The 17,609-nt window shown below is 53.4% G+C and overlaps 1 protein-coding gene across 7 annotated transcripts in view; it reads right to left on the minus strand.

Moving 5' to 3' along the window:
• Nucleotides 1-3,053: 3,053 nt before the first annotated feature.
• The window catches only part of VWA5B1 (von Willebrand factor A domain containing 5B1), an 82,140-nt gene continuing 67,584 nt past the window's right edge, over nucleotides 3,054-17,609 (minus strand). For 6 of the 7 annotated variants that reach the window (XM_070777617.1, XM_070777613.1, XM_070777618.1 and 3 more), the window contains 5 exons: nucleotides 15,050-15,178; nucleotides 12,874-12,942; nucleotides 11,066-11,135; nucleotides 10,036-10,153; nucleotides 3,054-8,546 (listed from right to left, as the gene is read on the minus strand). In XM_070777617.1, coding sequence (XP_070633718.1) covers nucleotides 8,052-8,546; nucleotides 10,036-10,153; nucleotides 11,066-11,135; nucleotides 12,874-12,942; nucleotides 15,050-15,178 — 881 coding nt within the window. In that variant the 3' untranslated portion in view covers nucleotides 3,054-8,051. The remainder of the gene's footprint in view (nucleotides 8,547-10,035; nucleotides 10,154-11,065; nucleotides 11,136-12,873; nucleotides 12,943-15,049; nucleotides 15,179-17,609) is intronic. The other variant, XM_070777623.1, reaches the window with a different exon arrangement.

Genomic DNA, 17,609 nt, shown 5'->3' on the forward strand with positions numbered 1-17,609 from the left:
GCGTGGGGGAAGAGAACTGGCCCCGGTCTGCTCACCGTCTGTGAACAGAGTCCCGAAACAGGGGCCATGGGCTACACAGGAGTTGCCTCAGAGAGTGCACCATCCAAGGGCGGAGACAGAGCCCTGTTTGGGAAACACCCTGGTCTGATGGAGGAAATGAGATCTGTGCCCTTGGAGAGCCTCCCACCTGATGTGGGTGCACAGCCCCTGCCCCAGGGGAAGAGATTTTCAAGGACGATGGGGGAGACATACACGCATAGGTGCACTAATAAAGTAGCCCATTAGAAGCTGCTCCCGGGAGGCCTGGAAAGGTGTCCTGAAGGAAATGGGTTTGCACAGAGTTGGGGTGGGCAGGAGGGGGTTCTCCGTGGTGGGGAGGGGGAGGCGTGGGCAGGGCAGGGAGGGACCAGGTTGTCACCTCTCCTTTGCAGTCCCAGGTGAGCTGGTCTGGTGTCTGGACACACGGGTGAATACGTGGCCTGCACAGCCTTTCAGTGGGCTTCTTGGCCATCACGAATCACCCATTTTTAGGAGAGAAAAAAAGACTGTTGGCAGGGGACAGGAATAGCTTCTAAAGCCTCCCTTCATCCCTGCTGCTCCTCTTTTCCCAGATGTCTCCGCAGGCCTGGGGTCTGGAAGGCAGTGCATGCCCACAGCACCCTCTGCTGGACAGCCAGCCTCCTGGTTTCCGGCTCTGGGGGAGAAATTCTGAAGTCAGGTAGGAAGGACAGACAGGCCCTGGGTCCATGTCTGGGAGGATCTTGGGGGCTTGCGAGTAGTGAAGGGAGAGGCTAGTTTGGCTTGGGATGACTGCAGGAGCCATCGGGGTACCTTGTCCCCCAGATCTCGGAGGGGGGCGTTCAGGAGCTGGGGTGGCCACCACCCTGGGTATCCAGGACTCCTTCTCCACCCCAGATCATGAGAGAGGATCCCCTCCCAGCAGATCCCCTATGTCTCGTTATATCCCAGGGGACGTGTGTCCCCTTCTTCCTCCAACCTGGCATCTGGGGTGGGTGGACTTTGGGTGGGTGGTCGGGGTGCTTCCAGGAGGGACTGATGGTAGGGGGACTCAGACGGGAATGAGAGCAAGTGTGCTGGATGGAAGAGCAAGAGAGCTTGGCAGAGCCAGGCTGGGACTCAGTGTTTTCTCTCCGTTTCAGGAGAATGGAGCCTAGAGGAGCTCAGGTGGTTTCCCTGGTGGGAACCCCTTGGGGTTTCCCAGGTGGCGCTAGTGGTAAAGAACCCTCCTGCCAATGCAGGAGACATCAGAGACATGGATTCAATGCTGGGGTTGGGAAGATCCCCTGGAGGAGTGCATGGCAACCCACTGCAGTATTCTTGCCTGGAGAATCCCATGGACAGAGGAGGCCGGTGGGCTACGGTCCATGGGGGTGCAGAGTCAGACACGACTGAAGCAACTTAGCACACAGCACAAGGGAGCTCAGTGCCTTGGAGTGGGACGGAGGACTTCAGAGGCTCAGAGACCACAGGTTCACTTTATTCTCTCCTTATACAGAGCTCCTGGGGAGACCCTGAGTCCCTGCTTCCCTGCACATGTCTTTCCCTGTGGGAGGGACCAGGAGACCCGTACAACCATCCCAGCAGGACGTGCATGTTCACACACACACCTGGCTTTTGCAGGGTGAAGAGGACCAAGCAGCCAACTGCAAGTTTCCTACAAAGGTAGATGGTGCCTGGCTCGTGTTAAGTCAGTGAGGTCTGAAAGGACTGTGCGTCCTCCAGCAGCGTGGAGCTGTGGTGGTGATCGGAGAAAAGGGCTGGTCTGTCTCAGTGAAAGCCATTAACCTGGTTGAGAAATCACCCATGGGGGCTGCCCGTGAACAGTGTTTCGGCTGACTGTTTAAGCTCAGCCTCTTGGCTCCTGGAATTGTTTCCACGAGGGGCTGTTGGCATGCTGCTTCTGGCCCATTGGGAGTTCCTGTTTTAATCAACTGTTCTCCCTGGACTCTGCCAAGCGATGACTGATTTTGAAGAAACGAGGCCAGCTGCTAGAGGACTTCCGAAGGAGCCTCAGTGTCCTGACTCGGGGGTCAGTGTGGGTGGCTTCCCAGGCAACACGGTGGCCCTCTAAGGACCATATTTTGTGGGATCACTGGTGACCACTGCGAAAAAGCAGAGATGGAAGCAGCTCGGCAGAGAGGCCACAGCAGGTGTCACCAGCACCTCTCAGGGCCAGCACCCTCTCAGCTCTGTTCAGCTCGGCGCACCAGGGCTGAAGCCCTGCCGGCACCTGCCCTTTGCCAGGTGGCTTTCTCTAGCTGCAGAAGTCAGCTCGGCCAGTGCACCCGTGGCTGGCCATGGATGCCGAGGGGTGAAGGTCCCTGGGAGGGACCCTCAAGCAGTGGCCGAGTGGAGCTGGTGCGCCGCCCCCCATTCCATCCCTGTGAGCGCTGAGATGGGCATCCACTCTCCTTCCTAGAGAGTTTGAAACTCAAAGTCCCACATCCTGGGAAGATTCCCACCCCATGCCCAAGTTCCAGGCAACCTAGGGGACAGTTGGTCATCCGAGAGAGAGAACCCAGATCAAGACAAATGTAACCGTACTAAGTGAGGCAGAAAGGTCACTGAACCTAGTTTGAAAGCCAAGCATGAGCTCTGAGAACAAAAGAGGGTCCACACCCAGAGTCACAAGCTGGTTAGCACCAATCCTTCTATGGGTGTCCTCTGCACTATTATTTTAATTCTTCACGTGCCTAGGAAGTGAAGTGCTTCACGTTCCTGGAAGCACACGAATACACTATTTACAATGAATCCTCATCTCAGACTCTGCATCTGGGGGAACTACAGTGACCAACTTGTCCTGATTTTCCTGGGATTGTCACAGTTTTGAAACTCAAAGTCCCACATCCTGGGAGCCCCGCCCCCCCCGCCCCCCACCAACTCCTAAGTTCCAGGCAACCTGGAGGGACAGTTGGTCACCCAAGAGAGAACCCACATCAAGAGTGATGCAAGCACACTGAGGCGGAAAGACCACTCGATTCTAGTTTGAAAGCCAAGTGTGAGCTTCGAGAACAAAAGAGCAGACTCGAGTATAATTTTTGTCACATCGTCAACAGTTTTTATGAGCTAAAAGCCTTTAAGAGAACAGTAGCCACTGTGTAATATACAAAGAAGCCATTCTGCTGGGAACAGGCACAGGCATACAGCTCCAGGGTGGGATGCACTAACTGTTGGTGGACGTTAGACGCTGGTGTCCAGGATTCCACAGTGTCTACAGAACTGGCTACCAGGCAGAAAGGTGAGACGTGGTCCAAGATTGAGAAGTGTGGGGATATTACAGGTGAGCAGGCAGGGGTGGGGTGGTGCGCGGTAGGCACTTGAGGCTCTGGGGTCGGGGGGACAAGCACCGGCCATGCCACTTGAGCTGAAGCCGTCTGGGCGATTAGTGACTGGACTGCAGTGCACCTGTGTTCAGCCGCAGTGAGACGAGGCGCTTGGCCTTGGGAAGCGGCTGTAGGCTCCAGACAGCTGGCTCCTAGCCAGGGAGATTTGCAGCATGAACAGGAGAAATCCCACTTTGTCAGGTCACCTGGAAGGCAGTGCTGTGGAGAGGCTGGGGGCTGGGTGAACACGTGGGTCAGGGAGCTCCATTGTGGGGGCTGGAGGCCTGGCCGGGAGATGCTGCCAAGTTTCTGACCTTGGGGTGGATCTCTGTAGATCAGACTATCCAGCTGCAAAGTGCTGCACCCGCCCCTGCCCTGGTTATTTTTACGCTGGCTCCGCAGAGTGTGGCACAGCTGAGCCATGTGCCCATTTTTTTGTTTTCTCTAGTCCCTGCTAGGTTGGTGGGGGGGGGTGGTAAAAAAAGATCTTCCAAATGCCATAGCAGTGAACACACAACCTACTTCCTGGGGTAGCGGCTGCCTTCTCTTTCCCTCCCCAGGGCACCACCATAAGGGCGAAGAATGCATTTGTGTCTGGGGACCACCTACATTCCAATATGCAAATATCTTGAGGCAGTATTTGGACCCCACAGTGGAAGTTGCCAGAGTGTCACGAAGGTTCCAGCTAGGCAGGTGAGCTGGGTGGCTGGTCCCCTGGGGTAGGCTGCACTCAGATCTCAGGAGACCCCTCCAAATAAGGGTAGGGACAAAACCTGGGGCAAGTCAGGATTTAGAGGAAACTTCCAGAGGACTTTCCGAAAGCAGGAAGAAAGGAGGAGGAACCTGGCTTTCTCAAACATCTGAGAAGCGGAAGAAAACCCACCAGCAGCTAGTTTGGGAATCAAGTCCTCTTTTCATCAGTCACAGTAGCAGAGCACAGTCGGTGACATTGGTTTGGTCCACAGGTAAGGGACAGGTTGGGAAGCATGAGTGCTGGCTGGAAACCGATGCTACTTATCTCCAAGTCCAGTGTAAGTCTGCCTACGTGAGGGGCCCAGTTTTCCTGGGATCTGGAGTTGGTTTCCTCGGATGAGGGGTTCTCAGAGAGAGGGCTCTGCCTCTGTGTGTAGCAGCAGGTTGGGCCCTTGAGGCCGGGACAAGGAGGCCCCAGCTGTTACAGCTGGGGGCTGTTACCGTCAGTTTTACCCACACACACACACCAATGAAAAAGCAAGTTTAGGGCCGTCTTCAGGGCCGATGGGGCCTGAGGCCACACCCACAGGTGGCAGGACCACAGGGAGGGGGCGTGGCCCGTCAAGACACACCCACCTGGATTGCCAGGAAGTGAGGAAATGTGTGCAGAGGAGACACCCTTCAAATGCTTCTCCCCAACCTCCAAAAAGAACAGGAACACCACACCGCCCCAGTGTGTCTGGCAAACAGTAGGCTCTCAATAAAGGCTTTTTATGGTGACTGCAGCCATGAAATTAAAAGACGCTTGCTCCTTGGAAAAAAAGTTATGATCAACTTAGACAGAATATTAAAAATAGAGACATTACTTTGCCAACAAAGGTCCATCTAGTCAGAGCTATGGTTTTTCCAGTAGTCATGTATGGATGTGAGAGTTGGACTATAAAGAAAGCTGAGTGCCAAAGAATTGATGCTTTTGAACTGTGGTGTTGGAGAAGACTCTTGAGAGTCCCATGGACTGCAAGGAGATCCAACCAGTCCATCCTAAAGGAAATCAGTCCTGAATATTCATTGGAAGGACTGATGCTGAAGCTGAAATTCCAATACTTTGGCCACCTGATGTGAAGAACTGACTCATTTGAAAAGACCCTGATGCTGGGAAAGATTGAAGGCGGGAGAAGAAGGGGTCGACAGAGGATGAGATGGTTGGATGGCATCACCGACTTGATGGACATGAGTATGAGCAAGCTCTGGAAGTTGGTGATGGACAGGAAGGCCTGGCATGCTGCAGTCCATGGGGTCGCAAAGAGTCAGACAAGACTGAGCGACTGAACTGAACTGAAAGGCTTTTTGAATGTCAGCGCCTGAAGAACCTGAATGGAGATCTAGCAGCATGTTCCCAACTGAATAACCTGGGGAGAGAGACTCACATCACCTCCTGGAGACGGACGATGCGTATGTATGCATTCATGGGACTGGTTGTCCTGACTTCAGGAAATCTGTTTCCTTAGTGTTTCCCCAGCATATTTGCCTGCTGGACAGATTCTCATGAATGGCTGACTCACCTGTCCACCAAGAAACAGTGCTGGAAATGCTGAGCTAGCGTCACCTCCTCCTCCTGCAAAAGATGAAATGGGGCCCAGAGGAGGTGGGCGACTTGCCAGAAGTCATACAGCACGCTACCGGCGGAGTTTAGAATGGCACTTAAATTCCCCAGCTTTCAACTCTGCATTCTTTTGAGCGGTGCCATTAAGCATTTGTATCCTCCTGATTCTTGAGCCAGGCAGGACATAAACGACCTTATGCATGACCTAGAAAGCAGGGGCCAGGTTAACAAAGAATCCAGATGAGTCCACATCAATCCTGATTACAGGGGCAGTGGTTCATCTACACAAGACCTTTTGTACTATTTACCTAGGGTGCTTCCCTCTTCCTTAGAACTAGTCCCTCTGGTCCTTTGCTTGGCAACCCTGGGGGCAGATTTCTGAGACCCGTGTCCTGTCAATACCACCAGAGTTCTTTAAACAAAGTCTCTTATCCAGATGTCCCCCAAAGCCCTTGGGTTATCTGAAGTCAAGGAGGATCTGTTCCTCTGCACCTTTGGGTGCTGGGTAGGGGAACCGCTCCCTGGAGAAGGGGGTGGTATGCCCACCACCCTGCTGGGCTTCTCAGTTCCTCCTTCGAGGAGTCTTACAGCACTGGTTTCGTACTGGGCAGGTACTGGACCGCCTGAGCCCAGGTCATTGTCTGCACTGAGCTTAGAGACCCAGAAGCAGCCGAACACAGGAAGTTGGACAGCCCAGTCCCAAGCTGGTCATGGTAGAGGGGGAGAGAGGCCTAGAAAGCATGTGGGACTTGTTCAAGGTCACACAGACAAGCACGCCGCGGTCACCATCTCAGAGATGGAGGATCCGGGACTGTTGGAGCAGGAGAAAGCCCCTGCTTCTCAGCTCCGGGGCACCCCGAGAGGGGAAGCCACTTGCCCAAACTAGTGCCAGGCGTTTCAGCTCTCAGCCTGACAGTAGTTCCATTCATGGGGATGGCACGCCCCATCCTGAGCGGACTGCCTTTTCTCCATGTGTGATGGGCGTCCTGCTGACCCCGCCCGCTCTCTCACCCCTTGAAGACCGGGCACTGAGTCTTCTTGGGGCTTCATGAAGGCGTTTGATCCGTGGGGTCCCCCTGAAGGGGACATCTGGCAGAGGCAGGCTTCATGCCAGGGTCCTGGGCCAGAAGGGACCACCTGGTGAGGAGAGATTAAGGCCTTGGGGAGCGGGGTGGGCAAGGGTGTGGACTCAGCCTGGGGTCCCAAGCTGGTGGACTTCCCAGGTGAGGTCCAGACCCACCCCAAGGGAGTCTGCAGGGCAGAGGTGACCGGGCACCGGCCATGAGGGAATCCTAGGCTGGGACACACCTGTCCCCAACACGGCGGGCCTGAGAGAGGGAAGTCCCCAGGGGCTCTCTGCTTTGACGCTTCAAGAGTCTTTCACTTCATTGACTAAATCACAGCCCCCAGCTGAAGCCACCATCCCCAAATGCACTGCAGCCAAGCATGGGGCTCTGTTGCCAAGAAGGCCCCTTTCTTTCTCTCACCGTGTGCTATGGCAAGAGAAGGCCTCCACTATCCCAGAGTGCAGCCAACACCGGGCGCCTCTCTAGCCCCTCAAGACAAGTGGATAGAGCTTGCATTACGTAATTCTGGAAAGTGTATATCAATTACTTAAGGAGTCCTCTCATTTCTCCACTGACTTCTGTGACCATGGCTCTTCTTTTGGGACTGGTTTTGCACAGAATGTGGCTTTATGCTAAACCTCACCTTGCAGGGAGTCTTCCCTAGTCCTCTTTTTGAATAGGAAATCACAATCTGCAAACCAACACTGAAATATAGGAAGGGCTTCCAAGCCAAAATAAAAGTTCCCCAGGTGACTGTCGTAAAGTGCTGGGGAGGATGGTTCTCCAGGCAGTTTGTGGGTGGGATTTAGGGTCCTGGACTGTCACCGTGGAGTCAAGGGCCTGTCCCAGAATGCAACTGGCGGAGGTGGTCTCCCCCTGCCTAGATGCAAGCTTGCAGGTCTGGTTACTTTCAGCTTTGGGGTCTGTTCATCCATCCTTTATCTGGGTCGGGGTGGGGGGTGGTCTGCCCATGTGCTCCTCCTCCAGAGAGAACTGAGATTTAAACTGTATATTTCTCCAACCCCCAGTGGCAGTCAGTTCCGTGGCTCCCCAGAAGTCCAGGCAGAAAGGAATCTGGACATTCTCGAGACCTAGTCCAACTCTCTCACCTCACACATTTCTTTTACGGGTGGGGACACTGAGGCCCAGAAAGGAGGCAGGGGCTGGCCTAAAGTCGCACAGGTAGGTGGTAGCAAAGTTGGTGTTGAATTCAGGCCTCCTGATTGCCAGTCTAGGACTCTTTCTAGCAACAGTATATTGGCTATAGTTTTCAAGAGTGCCGCTTACAAGGCCCACGGGGTTCTCCTCACTCTCCCACGCCTCCCCAGCCTCCCCACCGCCCCCCTACACATAATTCGGGTTATAGCAGAGCATATTGAACTCCAGGTTCTCGTCCCAGTGCCGCAGGAGTACGAACAGCTGGCGGGCGGCAGCCTTGAGTGTGCCCTGCGTGCGGCCCTCAGGTACCTCCTGCTGTTCCAGCCATGAGCTGGCCTTGGCAGCCACCAGCTCCCACTCGACGAAGTAGGAGGCAGAGCTGTGCTCCAGCCACGCCAGCGCCACCACGGTGGCCCACATCTTCCCCATGTGCTCCACCACGGCCCTGGGCTCCTGGCCCGGCCTGCCCTCGGCCAGCGGCTCCTGGGAAAGGCCGTCGCGGGAGGGGTGCAGGGGCGCGGGGCTGGTGCACGGCTGGGGACTGGGGGGCTGGCGGGTGGTGAGTGACACCCGGTGGCAGGTGAAGGGCGAGGTCCACTTGAGCTTCTCCATGGGGACGCGGATGGCCTCACAGAAGGCTTGGTTGAGCAGGAAGGCCCCGGAAGCCAGCTGCAGAGACACCTGTGTGTGTGTGAGGGGAAGCCCCTCAGTGGGCATCACGCTTTTCAGCCCACAGAGCCCCAGGCCACGGCCAAGCCTGGGCACACAAGCACACCCGTTTCACCTCCCCCAGCCAGCTCGCCCTGCCCACCCGTGGGATTTGTGGGACCCCCAGACCAGCTGAGCATCGCCGCACCTTATCCCACTGGTGCTCACACTGATGGCTCTTCCAAGTGCAGCTCAACGTCTTCACTCTAAACCTGCCTCTTGTCCTGGGCAGCTGGACCCACCTCAGCCCCTGGGACCATCCACTGTGGTCCAGGCAGCTCACCACCTGCTTCCTCCCTCTGCCTCCACTGGTTTCTGAGTCCCAGTGAGCCCACTCTCTAGTCAGCTCTGCAATCCGCCATCTGCCACTTCACATTATCCCTAACCCTCCTTACCTTCCCTGTCCCCCCACCTCCCCCCATCCTTTCCGTGTCCTGAGGGGTCTCTGCAAGGCATAGGGCACGTCACTCTTTGGAGGCCATCCACTCAGTAGTTTCAATTTTCTTCTGGGATAAATCCAAGCTATAATCCCCAGAGCTCTGGTTTGTGCTTGACTCTTTCCCCTCCCCGCTGTTCTCTAGCCCCCAGGTGCTCTCTCGCCTCTGTAAACTGTCGCCACAACTCCTCGCCCTTTAGGTCTTGGCTTAACCATTCGCATCCTTCCAGAAGCCATGCCTCATGTCTCCCCATCCTCAAGCCTGGAGTTGGTGTCTCCTCCTTCCCTCATTAGTGAGTGAAGTCGCTCAGTCGTGTCCGACTCTTTTCGACCCCATAGACTGTAGCCTACCAGACTCCTCTGTCCATGGGATTTTTCAGGCAATAGTACTGGAGTGGATTGCCATTTCCTTCTCCAGGGGATCTTCCCAACCCTTCCCTCATTCTCCCCCACCAAACCTGGTTTCTCCCATCACAGCACCTGGCGATCAGAGCTGCCTGGTTCCTTTGAGGTGTCCCCACTGGACACTGAGCGACTGGAGCTCAGAGACAACACTCACCTGGTCCAAGGTCATCTCCCAGGGTCTAGCACCGTGCCTGACTCAACAGACTCTTGTGACTACATGCCTCCTGCTCTGTTGTCCGGGGTGTTTGGAGACTCCAAGTGACCGTAAGCACTTGGGTGTTCAGGGGCTGGGACAGGGCAGGGAAGCTCCTACCCTGTCCATCCTTCCAGCATCTTCTTTCCCCAACTTTGCTGAGCCCCAGATGTGGCAAGACCAGGCCCCCTTGCTCCTCAGTTCAGAGACACTCATTCCTGGCTGGGGCTCCTCACCCTGCCCCGCAGGCTGGCGTGTCTGCAGAGCCACTTGCTAAACACAGTACACGTCCCCAGGGTGTTCTTTTCACTTGCTGGTGACTCATTTCAAGGCTTTGTTTTTATGTATTGAAAAACAGACACACACATGGCACCAGTGTGGCCCCTCTGCTGCGTGTGGGGCTGAGGCCTGGGGTCTAGGGCACTCACCAGCGGGATGTAGTCGGAGCTCTGGTTCCCCTGGGCTGAGTCTGGAGTCTTGGTCAGCGGTTTGCCCAGGAAGCCCTTGGCTGCTCTTGTCAACAGCCTAGACTTGTTGAGACTCAGCCTGTGTGGGCAGAACCGAGGAGGAGTGACCACCGCCATCCCAGGGGTGTCCCTGGTCCACCCCCCACTTCCCAGAGGCCCCTCGACAGCCTCTGAAAGTCCCGGCCAGAAGGGGTCTGACAGATGATCTCCTCCTTGGACAGCGGGGGAAACTGAGGCCCAGGGAGTGTGTCTCCCCAAGGCACTCACTCGAGCAGCAGCTCGAGTGAGGGGCGAGGTAGTACTCTTTTTAGGACCCTCTTTATTTAAAAAAAAAAAAGTTTTTAATTGGAGGATAATTGCTCTACAATGCTGTGCTTGTTTCTGCCACAGGTCAACATGAATTAGCCACAGGTATCCATCTGTCCCCTCCCACGCGAGGGCTTCCCACCTGGTAGCACAAGTGGTAGAGAACCTGCCTGCCAATGCAGGATCGTGAGACGCGGTTTCGATCCCTGGGTGGGGAAGATCCTTTACTGGAGGAAATGGCAACCCACTCCAGTGTTCCTGCCTGGAGAATCCTCATGGACAGGGGAGCCTGGTGGGCGTCAGCTCATGGGGTCGCAAAGAGTCAGACACGACAGAGTGCACGCACACCTCTCTCTTGACCCTCCATCCCATCCCGGGACCCTCTTTTGACACCATGTTCTTGGTCAGCCCAGTGTCAGACAGTCATGTGCCAGCCCTCCCGGGGGGACCTGCACTTGTAAAGAGACCGTGGAGGTGTGGGAAGGGGATGTGGGGCGGGGGGAGGTTTCAGCAGTGTGACACCTGAAGACGATGCTGTCTCTGGGCAAGGGTCCTTCCTGCCACCTTCAAAGTGTTCACGTTTGTGCAGCTGTCAGGCTGGGCCTACCTCTGGCCCCCAAGCCAGGGGCAGTGCCCTGAAAATGGATGGCAGTAGAGGGATCCCCCAGTGGAAATCCCCACGTACCTGGATCCAAAGAGAGTGTCTGAGGCCTTCAAGGAAGAAACGGTGTTGGTGGCCAAACCTCGCAGGGGACCTGGAGAGCCATAGAGTGCAAGTTAGGACCTGAGAGATGACCTTGTCCCACTGCTCACCACCCCGCTGGGGAAACAGTCCCAGAGAGGGGCAGGGGGCTTGCCTGTATGCCTACGGATCCAAGCTAATGATGAGGCTGTTTCTGAGCCAGGGGGTGTGGGGAGGGGTGAAAGATGTGGGTTCCTGGGGAAAGAAGCAGCCCTCCAAGTCCCCTTGGCTGGCAGCCCTTGCATTTTCTGGAAGTTTCCCTGTGGGGACAGTGACAGCTGCAGCCCAATCCCCCTCAGCCCCAAGCAGGGACACTGACTTTCTTCTGTGGGCACACTGATAGAAGATTCTGGGCAAAGGGAGGTGGGAATTGGTCCTTCAGCTGGGAATTGGGATGCCTGATTCCTGGCCTAGCTCTGTCACCAACTTGCTGTGTGACCTTGGGCAAGTCATTTCACCTGCTCTGAATCTCAGTCTCCTTCCTTTAAAGCTTTAATTCCAAATAGGAAAAGGAGTCTGTCAAGGCTGTATATTGTCACCCTGTTTATTTAATTTATATGCAGAGTACATCATGAGAAACGCTGGACTGGAAGAAGCACAAGCTGGAATCAAGATTGCCAGGAGAAATATCAATAACCTCAGATATGCAGATGACACCACCCTTAGGGCAGAAAGTGAAGAGGAACTAAAAAGCCTCTTGATGAAAGTGAAAGTGGAGAGTGTAAAAGTTGGCTTAAAGCTCAACATTCAGAAAACGAAGATCATGGCATCTGGTCCCATCACTTCATGGTTAATAGATGGGGAAACAGTGTCAGACTTTATTTTTTTGGGCTCCAAAATCACTGCAGATGGTGATTGCAGCCATGAAATTAAAAGACACTTACTCCTTGGAAGGAAAGTTATGACCAACCTAGATAGCATATTCAAAAGCAGAGACATTACTTTGCCAACAAAGGGTCATCTAGTCAAGGCTATGGTTTTTCCTGTGGTCATGTATGGATGTGAGAGTTGGACTGTGAAGAAAGCTGAGTGCCAAAGAATTGATGCTTTTGAACTGTGGTGTTGGAGAAGACTCTTGAGAGTCCCTTGGACTGCAAGGAGATCCAACCAGTCCATTCTGAAGGAGATCAGCCCTGGGATTTCTTTGGAAGGAATGATGCTAAAGCTGAAACTCCAGTACTTTGGCCACCTCATGCGAAGAGTTGACTCATTGGAAAAGACTCTGATGCTGGGAGGGATTGGGGGCAGGAGGAGAAGGGGACGACAGAGGATGAGATGGCTGGATGGCATCACTGACTCGATGGACGTGAGTCTAAGTGAACTGCGGGAGTTGGTGATGGACAGGGAGGCCTGGTGTGCTGCGGTTCATGGGGTTGCAAAGAGTCAGACACGACTGAGCGACTGATCTGATCTGATCTGATTATGCGTGGAGCTGTTTGGAGACTAAAAGAACCACCAAGGACTTTGTTGGGTTAAGACACTCTCTCGGCCCAAAGATCAATTACTATTTTAACTCAAGGGAGAGCTGGCAGGGACTTTGCTGGTGGTCCAGTGGCTAAGACTCTGCACTCCCAATGCAAGGGGCCCTGGGTTCCATCCTTGGTCGGGGAACTAGATCCCATGGGCCGCGACTAAGTGTTCACATGCTGTGACGATTGAAGATTCCAGGTCCTGCAGCTAAGACCCGGCACAGCCAAATAAGTAAAAAAATATCAAAATGAAAAACAGGAGCACTGGCAGACTGCGCTCACCTTCAAGAGTAGCGTACTTCTCACGGGCCATGCTCTCACTGAAGGGCGTCAGGGTGCTTTCCTCCACGTCTACAACAGAGGGAGCCAGTGAGGCCTGAGCTACCCGGCCCTCCCCTTCGCACCTCCCAGACCCCCCAGGAGGATGCTGGTCTGAATTCACGGTACCTAGAGGGGCAGGGGAGAGCAATGTCCAGGTTCCTGTCCCTGCTTGGATGGGTCTTCACCTCCCAGAGACACCGCCACGGCTCCACCACAAGAGTTGGACACGTCTGGGTTCAAATCCCAGCCGTCCCAATGGATAGCTGTGTGACCCCAGGGAAAGTTACTTCCTTTATAAGCTTCGATTGCAAACCAGAGCTAATAGTACTGCTTGGTGGTGTTGTAAGGATTAGATGAGATAATACACAGATAGTGCTCAGTGCCTGGCCTGTGGTATGTAATCTGCAAAGCTCCGAGCTATGCACTCAGCAGGGTAGTGGGAGCATGTTAGAGGCCTGAACGTGGTGGTTGGAGGTGGTGGGGGGAGGGGTAGGTTCATGTCAGTTCTCCACGAGGCACCAGAACGTGGCACTGACTTGTCAGAGGGCTCTGAGCCTCAGTTTCCCCATCTGTAAAATGGGGATAATAATTACACATATGTGTACTGTGGTGATTATTCTTATGATTATTATTTAACAGCTGGAGAGTGATGGGCAATGTACTGTTCAGGAATGATCGAAATTATGGGAAAAACTTCACACACAGAAATGTTATGCTGAGCCTCTGTCTCCCCTCTGAGACTGTTAGCAGCTCTTTGAGGGCCAGAAGCTCTGTCTACTGCTGGGTGCCTGTGTGGGGTGGGGTAAGGTGAGCACAAAAGTGAACCAGTGGCTGAATGACTGAAGCAACCAGAACATGGTGGTTAATCAATCTCATGGGCTCTGGAGCCGACAGGGCTTGTTCGCATCTTGGCTCTACTGTGCCTCTGCTGCGTGCCCTCGTGTAAGCCACTTATCCCCTCTGAGCCTCACTTTCCTCATCTCTTAATGTGGAAAATGAAAGAAACTCTCTCAGATGGGGGTGAAGAGTCATGGATAATGAGAGTAGTGCTGAGCACCTAGAAAACCCTCTGTCAGTGTTAGGCATTCCCTCCTTGGGGAAGGAAAGGGAGGGAAGGGCCTGGGGTACACAAAGAGTTTAGCAGTCATGCACACCGGGTATGAATTAGGAGACAATTAGAAAAGGAGGGATTTGTGATTTTGATGGGAGTCATGGGCCACCAAGAGCTGAGCTACAGAGGATGGAAAGGGTAGACCAGAAGTTTCTTCTAGACTGGGAGCCCAGCTTGACTCAGGGGTAGAGCAGGTTCCCCTTGGAGGCTCTGAGGAACCAAGGAGTGGGCAAAACTCCTTAATCTCTGAGGAAATGCTCGGATTTTCACCCCCTCTCACACTATTCCTTTTTGAACCCATCAGTGTCCGTGAGTACTTTCTAATCCCTCAGGTACAATAGGGCTGTTGTCTGGATGTTGGGGCTGGCAGCCAGGTGGGACTCTGATGCCCTTTCCACACGCAGAGGAAGGCAGGAGATGCTCAGGGTACACGTGAGGGCACGGACGAAGGGGCTGGGATGGGTGCAGCGGTCAGGCTGTCTGTAGCAGGACAGAAAGACACGCAGACTTCCAGGACACAGGCTGTCCTGTGAATGTGAGCAAGGTCGCCAAATGACCAAATCGTGGATCTTCAGGGACCCAAGCTTCAGGCACAATGGAATTTGGTGACGGTCGAGAGGAAGCTTTGGGGAATCCTAGAGTAAGCAGACGGTGGGACCCGAACAGATGGAGCTGCCTTTTCCCTGGACTTTTAGGTTTCCTGACATTCAGTGCCTGGGAGGACTCGGACGTTGGAAGCAGGGAACAGCCTGGGGTCACTGGACCTTGTAAAGGGAGAGCTGGGGTGTGGTGTGGGCATGTGGGCAGGGAGGCCAGTCTGCTCTCTGGTCCTGGCGGCATACCTGGGCCATGCTCAGCCCCTCTGCCTGTCTCAGGCCTCAGAGAATTCAGGAAGCCTGACCTTGCTCTGGCTCTGGCTCTGTAAGGCCCGGACTGGAGATTCAGAGAGAATCAGTCATGGCTTCGGACACAAGAGTGCAGGAACCCAGAGGCCCAGACTCCAGAACACACTGAGGCAGTTCTTACTTAGATTCTGATATTTGCTGTCCCCTGCAGCTGAGTCTTCTCCGAGCATGGTCTGGGACCGCCCGAATCCAGAAGTGCCCTTCCACTGTCGAGTCAGGACCCGAGAGCTGACCATCCGCAACGCAGCACCTTCACGAGGACGAGGAGAAGGTGGTCAGGTGGGTACAACTGTGCTAGGCTTTTGCCTTGTCCCCAGGGTCTCCCTGGTGGGCCAGATGGGAAAGAATCTGCCTGCAATGTAGGAGACCCGGGCTTGGTCCCTGGGTCGGGAAGATCCCCTGGAGGAGGAAATGGCAACCCTTTCCAGTATTCTTGCCTGGAAAATCCCATGGACAGAGGAGCCTGGCGGACTACAGTCCACGGGGGTCTCAAAAAGTCAGACATGACTGAGCGACCGACACGTTCAAGGCTGGCAGGAATGGTTCTAGCTTCAGCCTGTCAATTATCTAAAAGGAGGAAGGCATTGCAGAAGGCAAGACTGTGAGATTTGGAGCCAGAATGACCTCGGCTTGAACCCCAGCCCCATCTCTTACTAGCTGGGTGGAGCGCTGACCACTCTGAGCCTCAGTGTCTTTACCTGGAAAATGGGGATAATAATACTCACCTTGCCAGGTAAGTAGTATTGCTGAGATAATGTTCAGAAAGCACAGTGTTAGTTAGAAAAGGTTGGTTTTCTCAGAAGCACCCCATTTCCCTTCCTCCCAGTCTGCCACCTCAGAAACTGAGGTCCCAGTTTCCGCCTCCCCAGAGCATCACCAGAACGTCCCAGAGCATCACCATCAGAGATGAAGCTACAACACCCAACAGTGCGTTCTGGGGAACTCCGTTCTTGGAGAAAACTAATTTGTAAGTTGTTCCTAAAAGTGAAGAGTTCTACCGAAGAATAAATTTTGAAGACATTTCATACTGTTAATTGCTCAGTTGTGTCTGACTCTTTGCAACCCCATGGATTGCAGCCCACCATGCTCCTCTGTCCATGGGATTTTCCAGGCAAGAGTATCGGGGTGGGTTGCCATTCCCTTCTCCAGGGGATCTTCCCAACTCAGGGATCAAACTGAGGTCTCCCACATTGGAGGCAGACTTTTCACCATCAGAGCCACTAGGGAAGCTTTATTGACTATGGCAAAGCCTTTGACTGTGTGGATCACAACAAGCTGTGGAAAATTCTTAAAGAGATGGGAATACCAGACCACCTGACCTGCCTCCTGAGAAATCTGTATGCAGGTCAAGAAGCAACAGTTAGTATTGGACATGGAACAATGGACTGGTTCCAAATTGGGAAAGGAGTATGACAAGGCTGTATATTATTACTCTGCTTATTTAACTTCTATGCAAAATGCGAGGCTGGATGAAGCACAAGCTGGAATCAAGATTGAGGGGAGAAATATCAATAACCTCGGATATGCAGATGACACCAACCTTATGGCAGAAAGCAAAAAGGAACAAAAGAGTGTTTTGATGAAAGTGAAAGAGGAGTGAAAAAGCTGGCTTAAAACTCAATATTCAAAAAATGAAGATCATGACATCCAGTCCCATCACTTCATGGCAAATAGAAGGGGAAACAGTGAGAGACTTAATTTTCTTAGGCTCCAAAATCACTGCAGATGGGGATTGCAGCCATGAAATTAAAGGACACTTGCTCCTTGGAAGAAAAGCTATGACCAACCTAGACAGCATATTAAAAAGCAGAGACATTACTTTGCCAACAAAGATCTGTCTAGTCAAAGCTATGGTTTTTCCAGTAGTCATATATGGATGTGAGAGTTGGACTATAAAGAAAGCTGAATGCCAAAGAATTGATGCTTTTAAAGTGTGGTGTTGGAGAAGACTCTTGAGAGTCCTTTGGACTGCAAGAAGATCCAATCAGTCCATCCTAAAGGAAATCAGTCCTGAATATTCATTGGAAGGACTGATGCTGAAGCTGAAGCTCCAATCCTTTGGCCACCTGATGTGAAGAACTGATTCCTTAGAAAAGACTCTGATGCTGGGAAAGATTGAAGGCAGGAGGAGAAGGGGACACTAGAGGATGAGATGGTTGGATGGCATCATCGACTCAATGGACATGAGTTTGAGCAGGCTCTGGGAGTTGGTGATGGACAGGGAAGCCTGGCGTGCTGCAGTCCATGGGAAAGAGTTGGACATGACCGAGTGACTGAACTGAACTCGTCCTGTAGTCCATTCTCTGGGCCTCTTGATGTATACTAGCACCCTGAAGGCTCTGAGAAGTCCTACAGTAAAGAAAGCTTTTGAGCTTTATTTAATCCAGTGCTTGGGAAATGTTTTCCCCCAATCTGGTATTTCCTGTTTTTTTGTGTGCTGAATGGCCATTAACAGGACATGAAACTGGGGTTCCAGTCTGCTAGAACACACTTTGGGAAGTGTTGATCCAGACCTCAGGGGGCTATGAGACTTCAGTTAAGACACAGGCCTGGTCCCTAAAACTTCCAGACTGTTTTTTCAGCTACAGGGGCTAAAATGATCAGAGACGAGTGGGAGGGGGTGAGCATCATTCAGGGTGACAGTGCCCAGTGGGTGAGAAGGCCAGTGGAGTGACAGCTTG

The sequence above is a fragment of the Bos indicus genome, chromosome 2, assembly GCF_029378745.1.
Source record: "Bos indicus isolate NIAB-ARS_2022 breed Sahiwal x Tharparkar chromosome 2, NIAB-ARS_B.indTharparkar_mat_pri_1.0, whole genome shotgun sequence".
Classification (NCBI taxonomy): Eukaryota; Metazoa; Chordata; class Mammalia; order Artiodactyla; family Bovidae; genus Bos; species Bos indicus.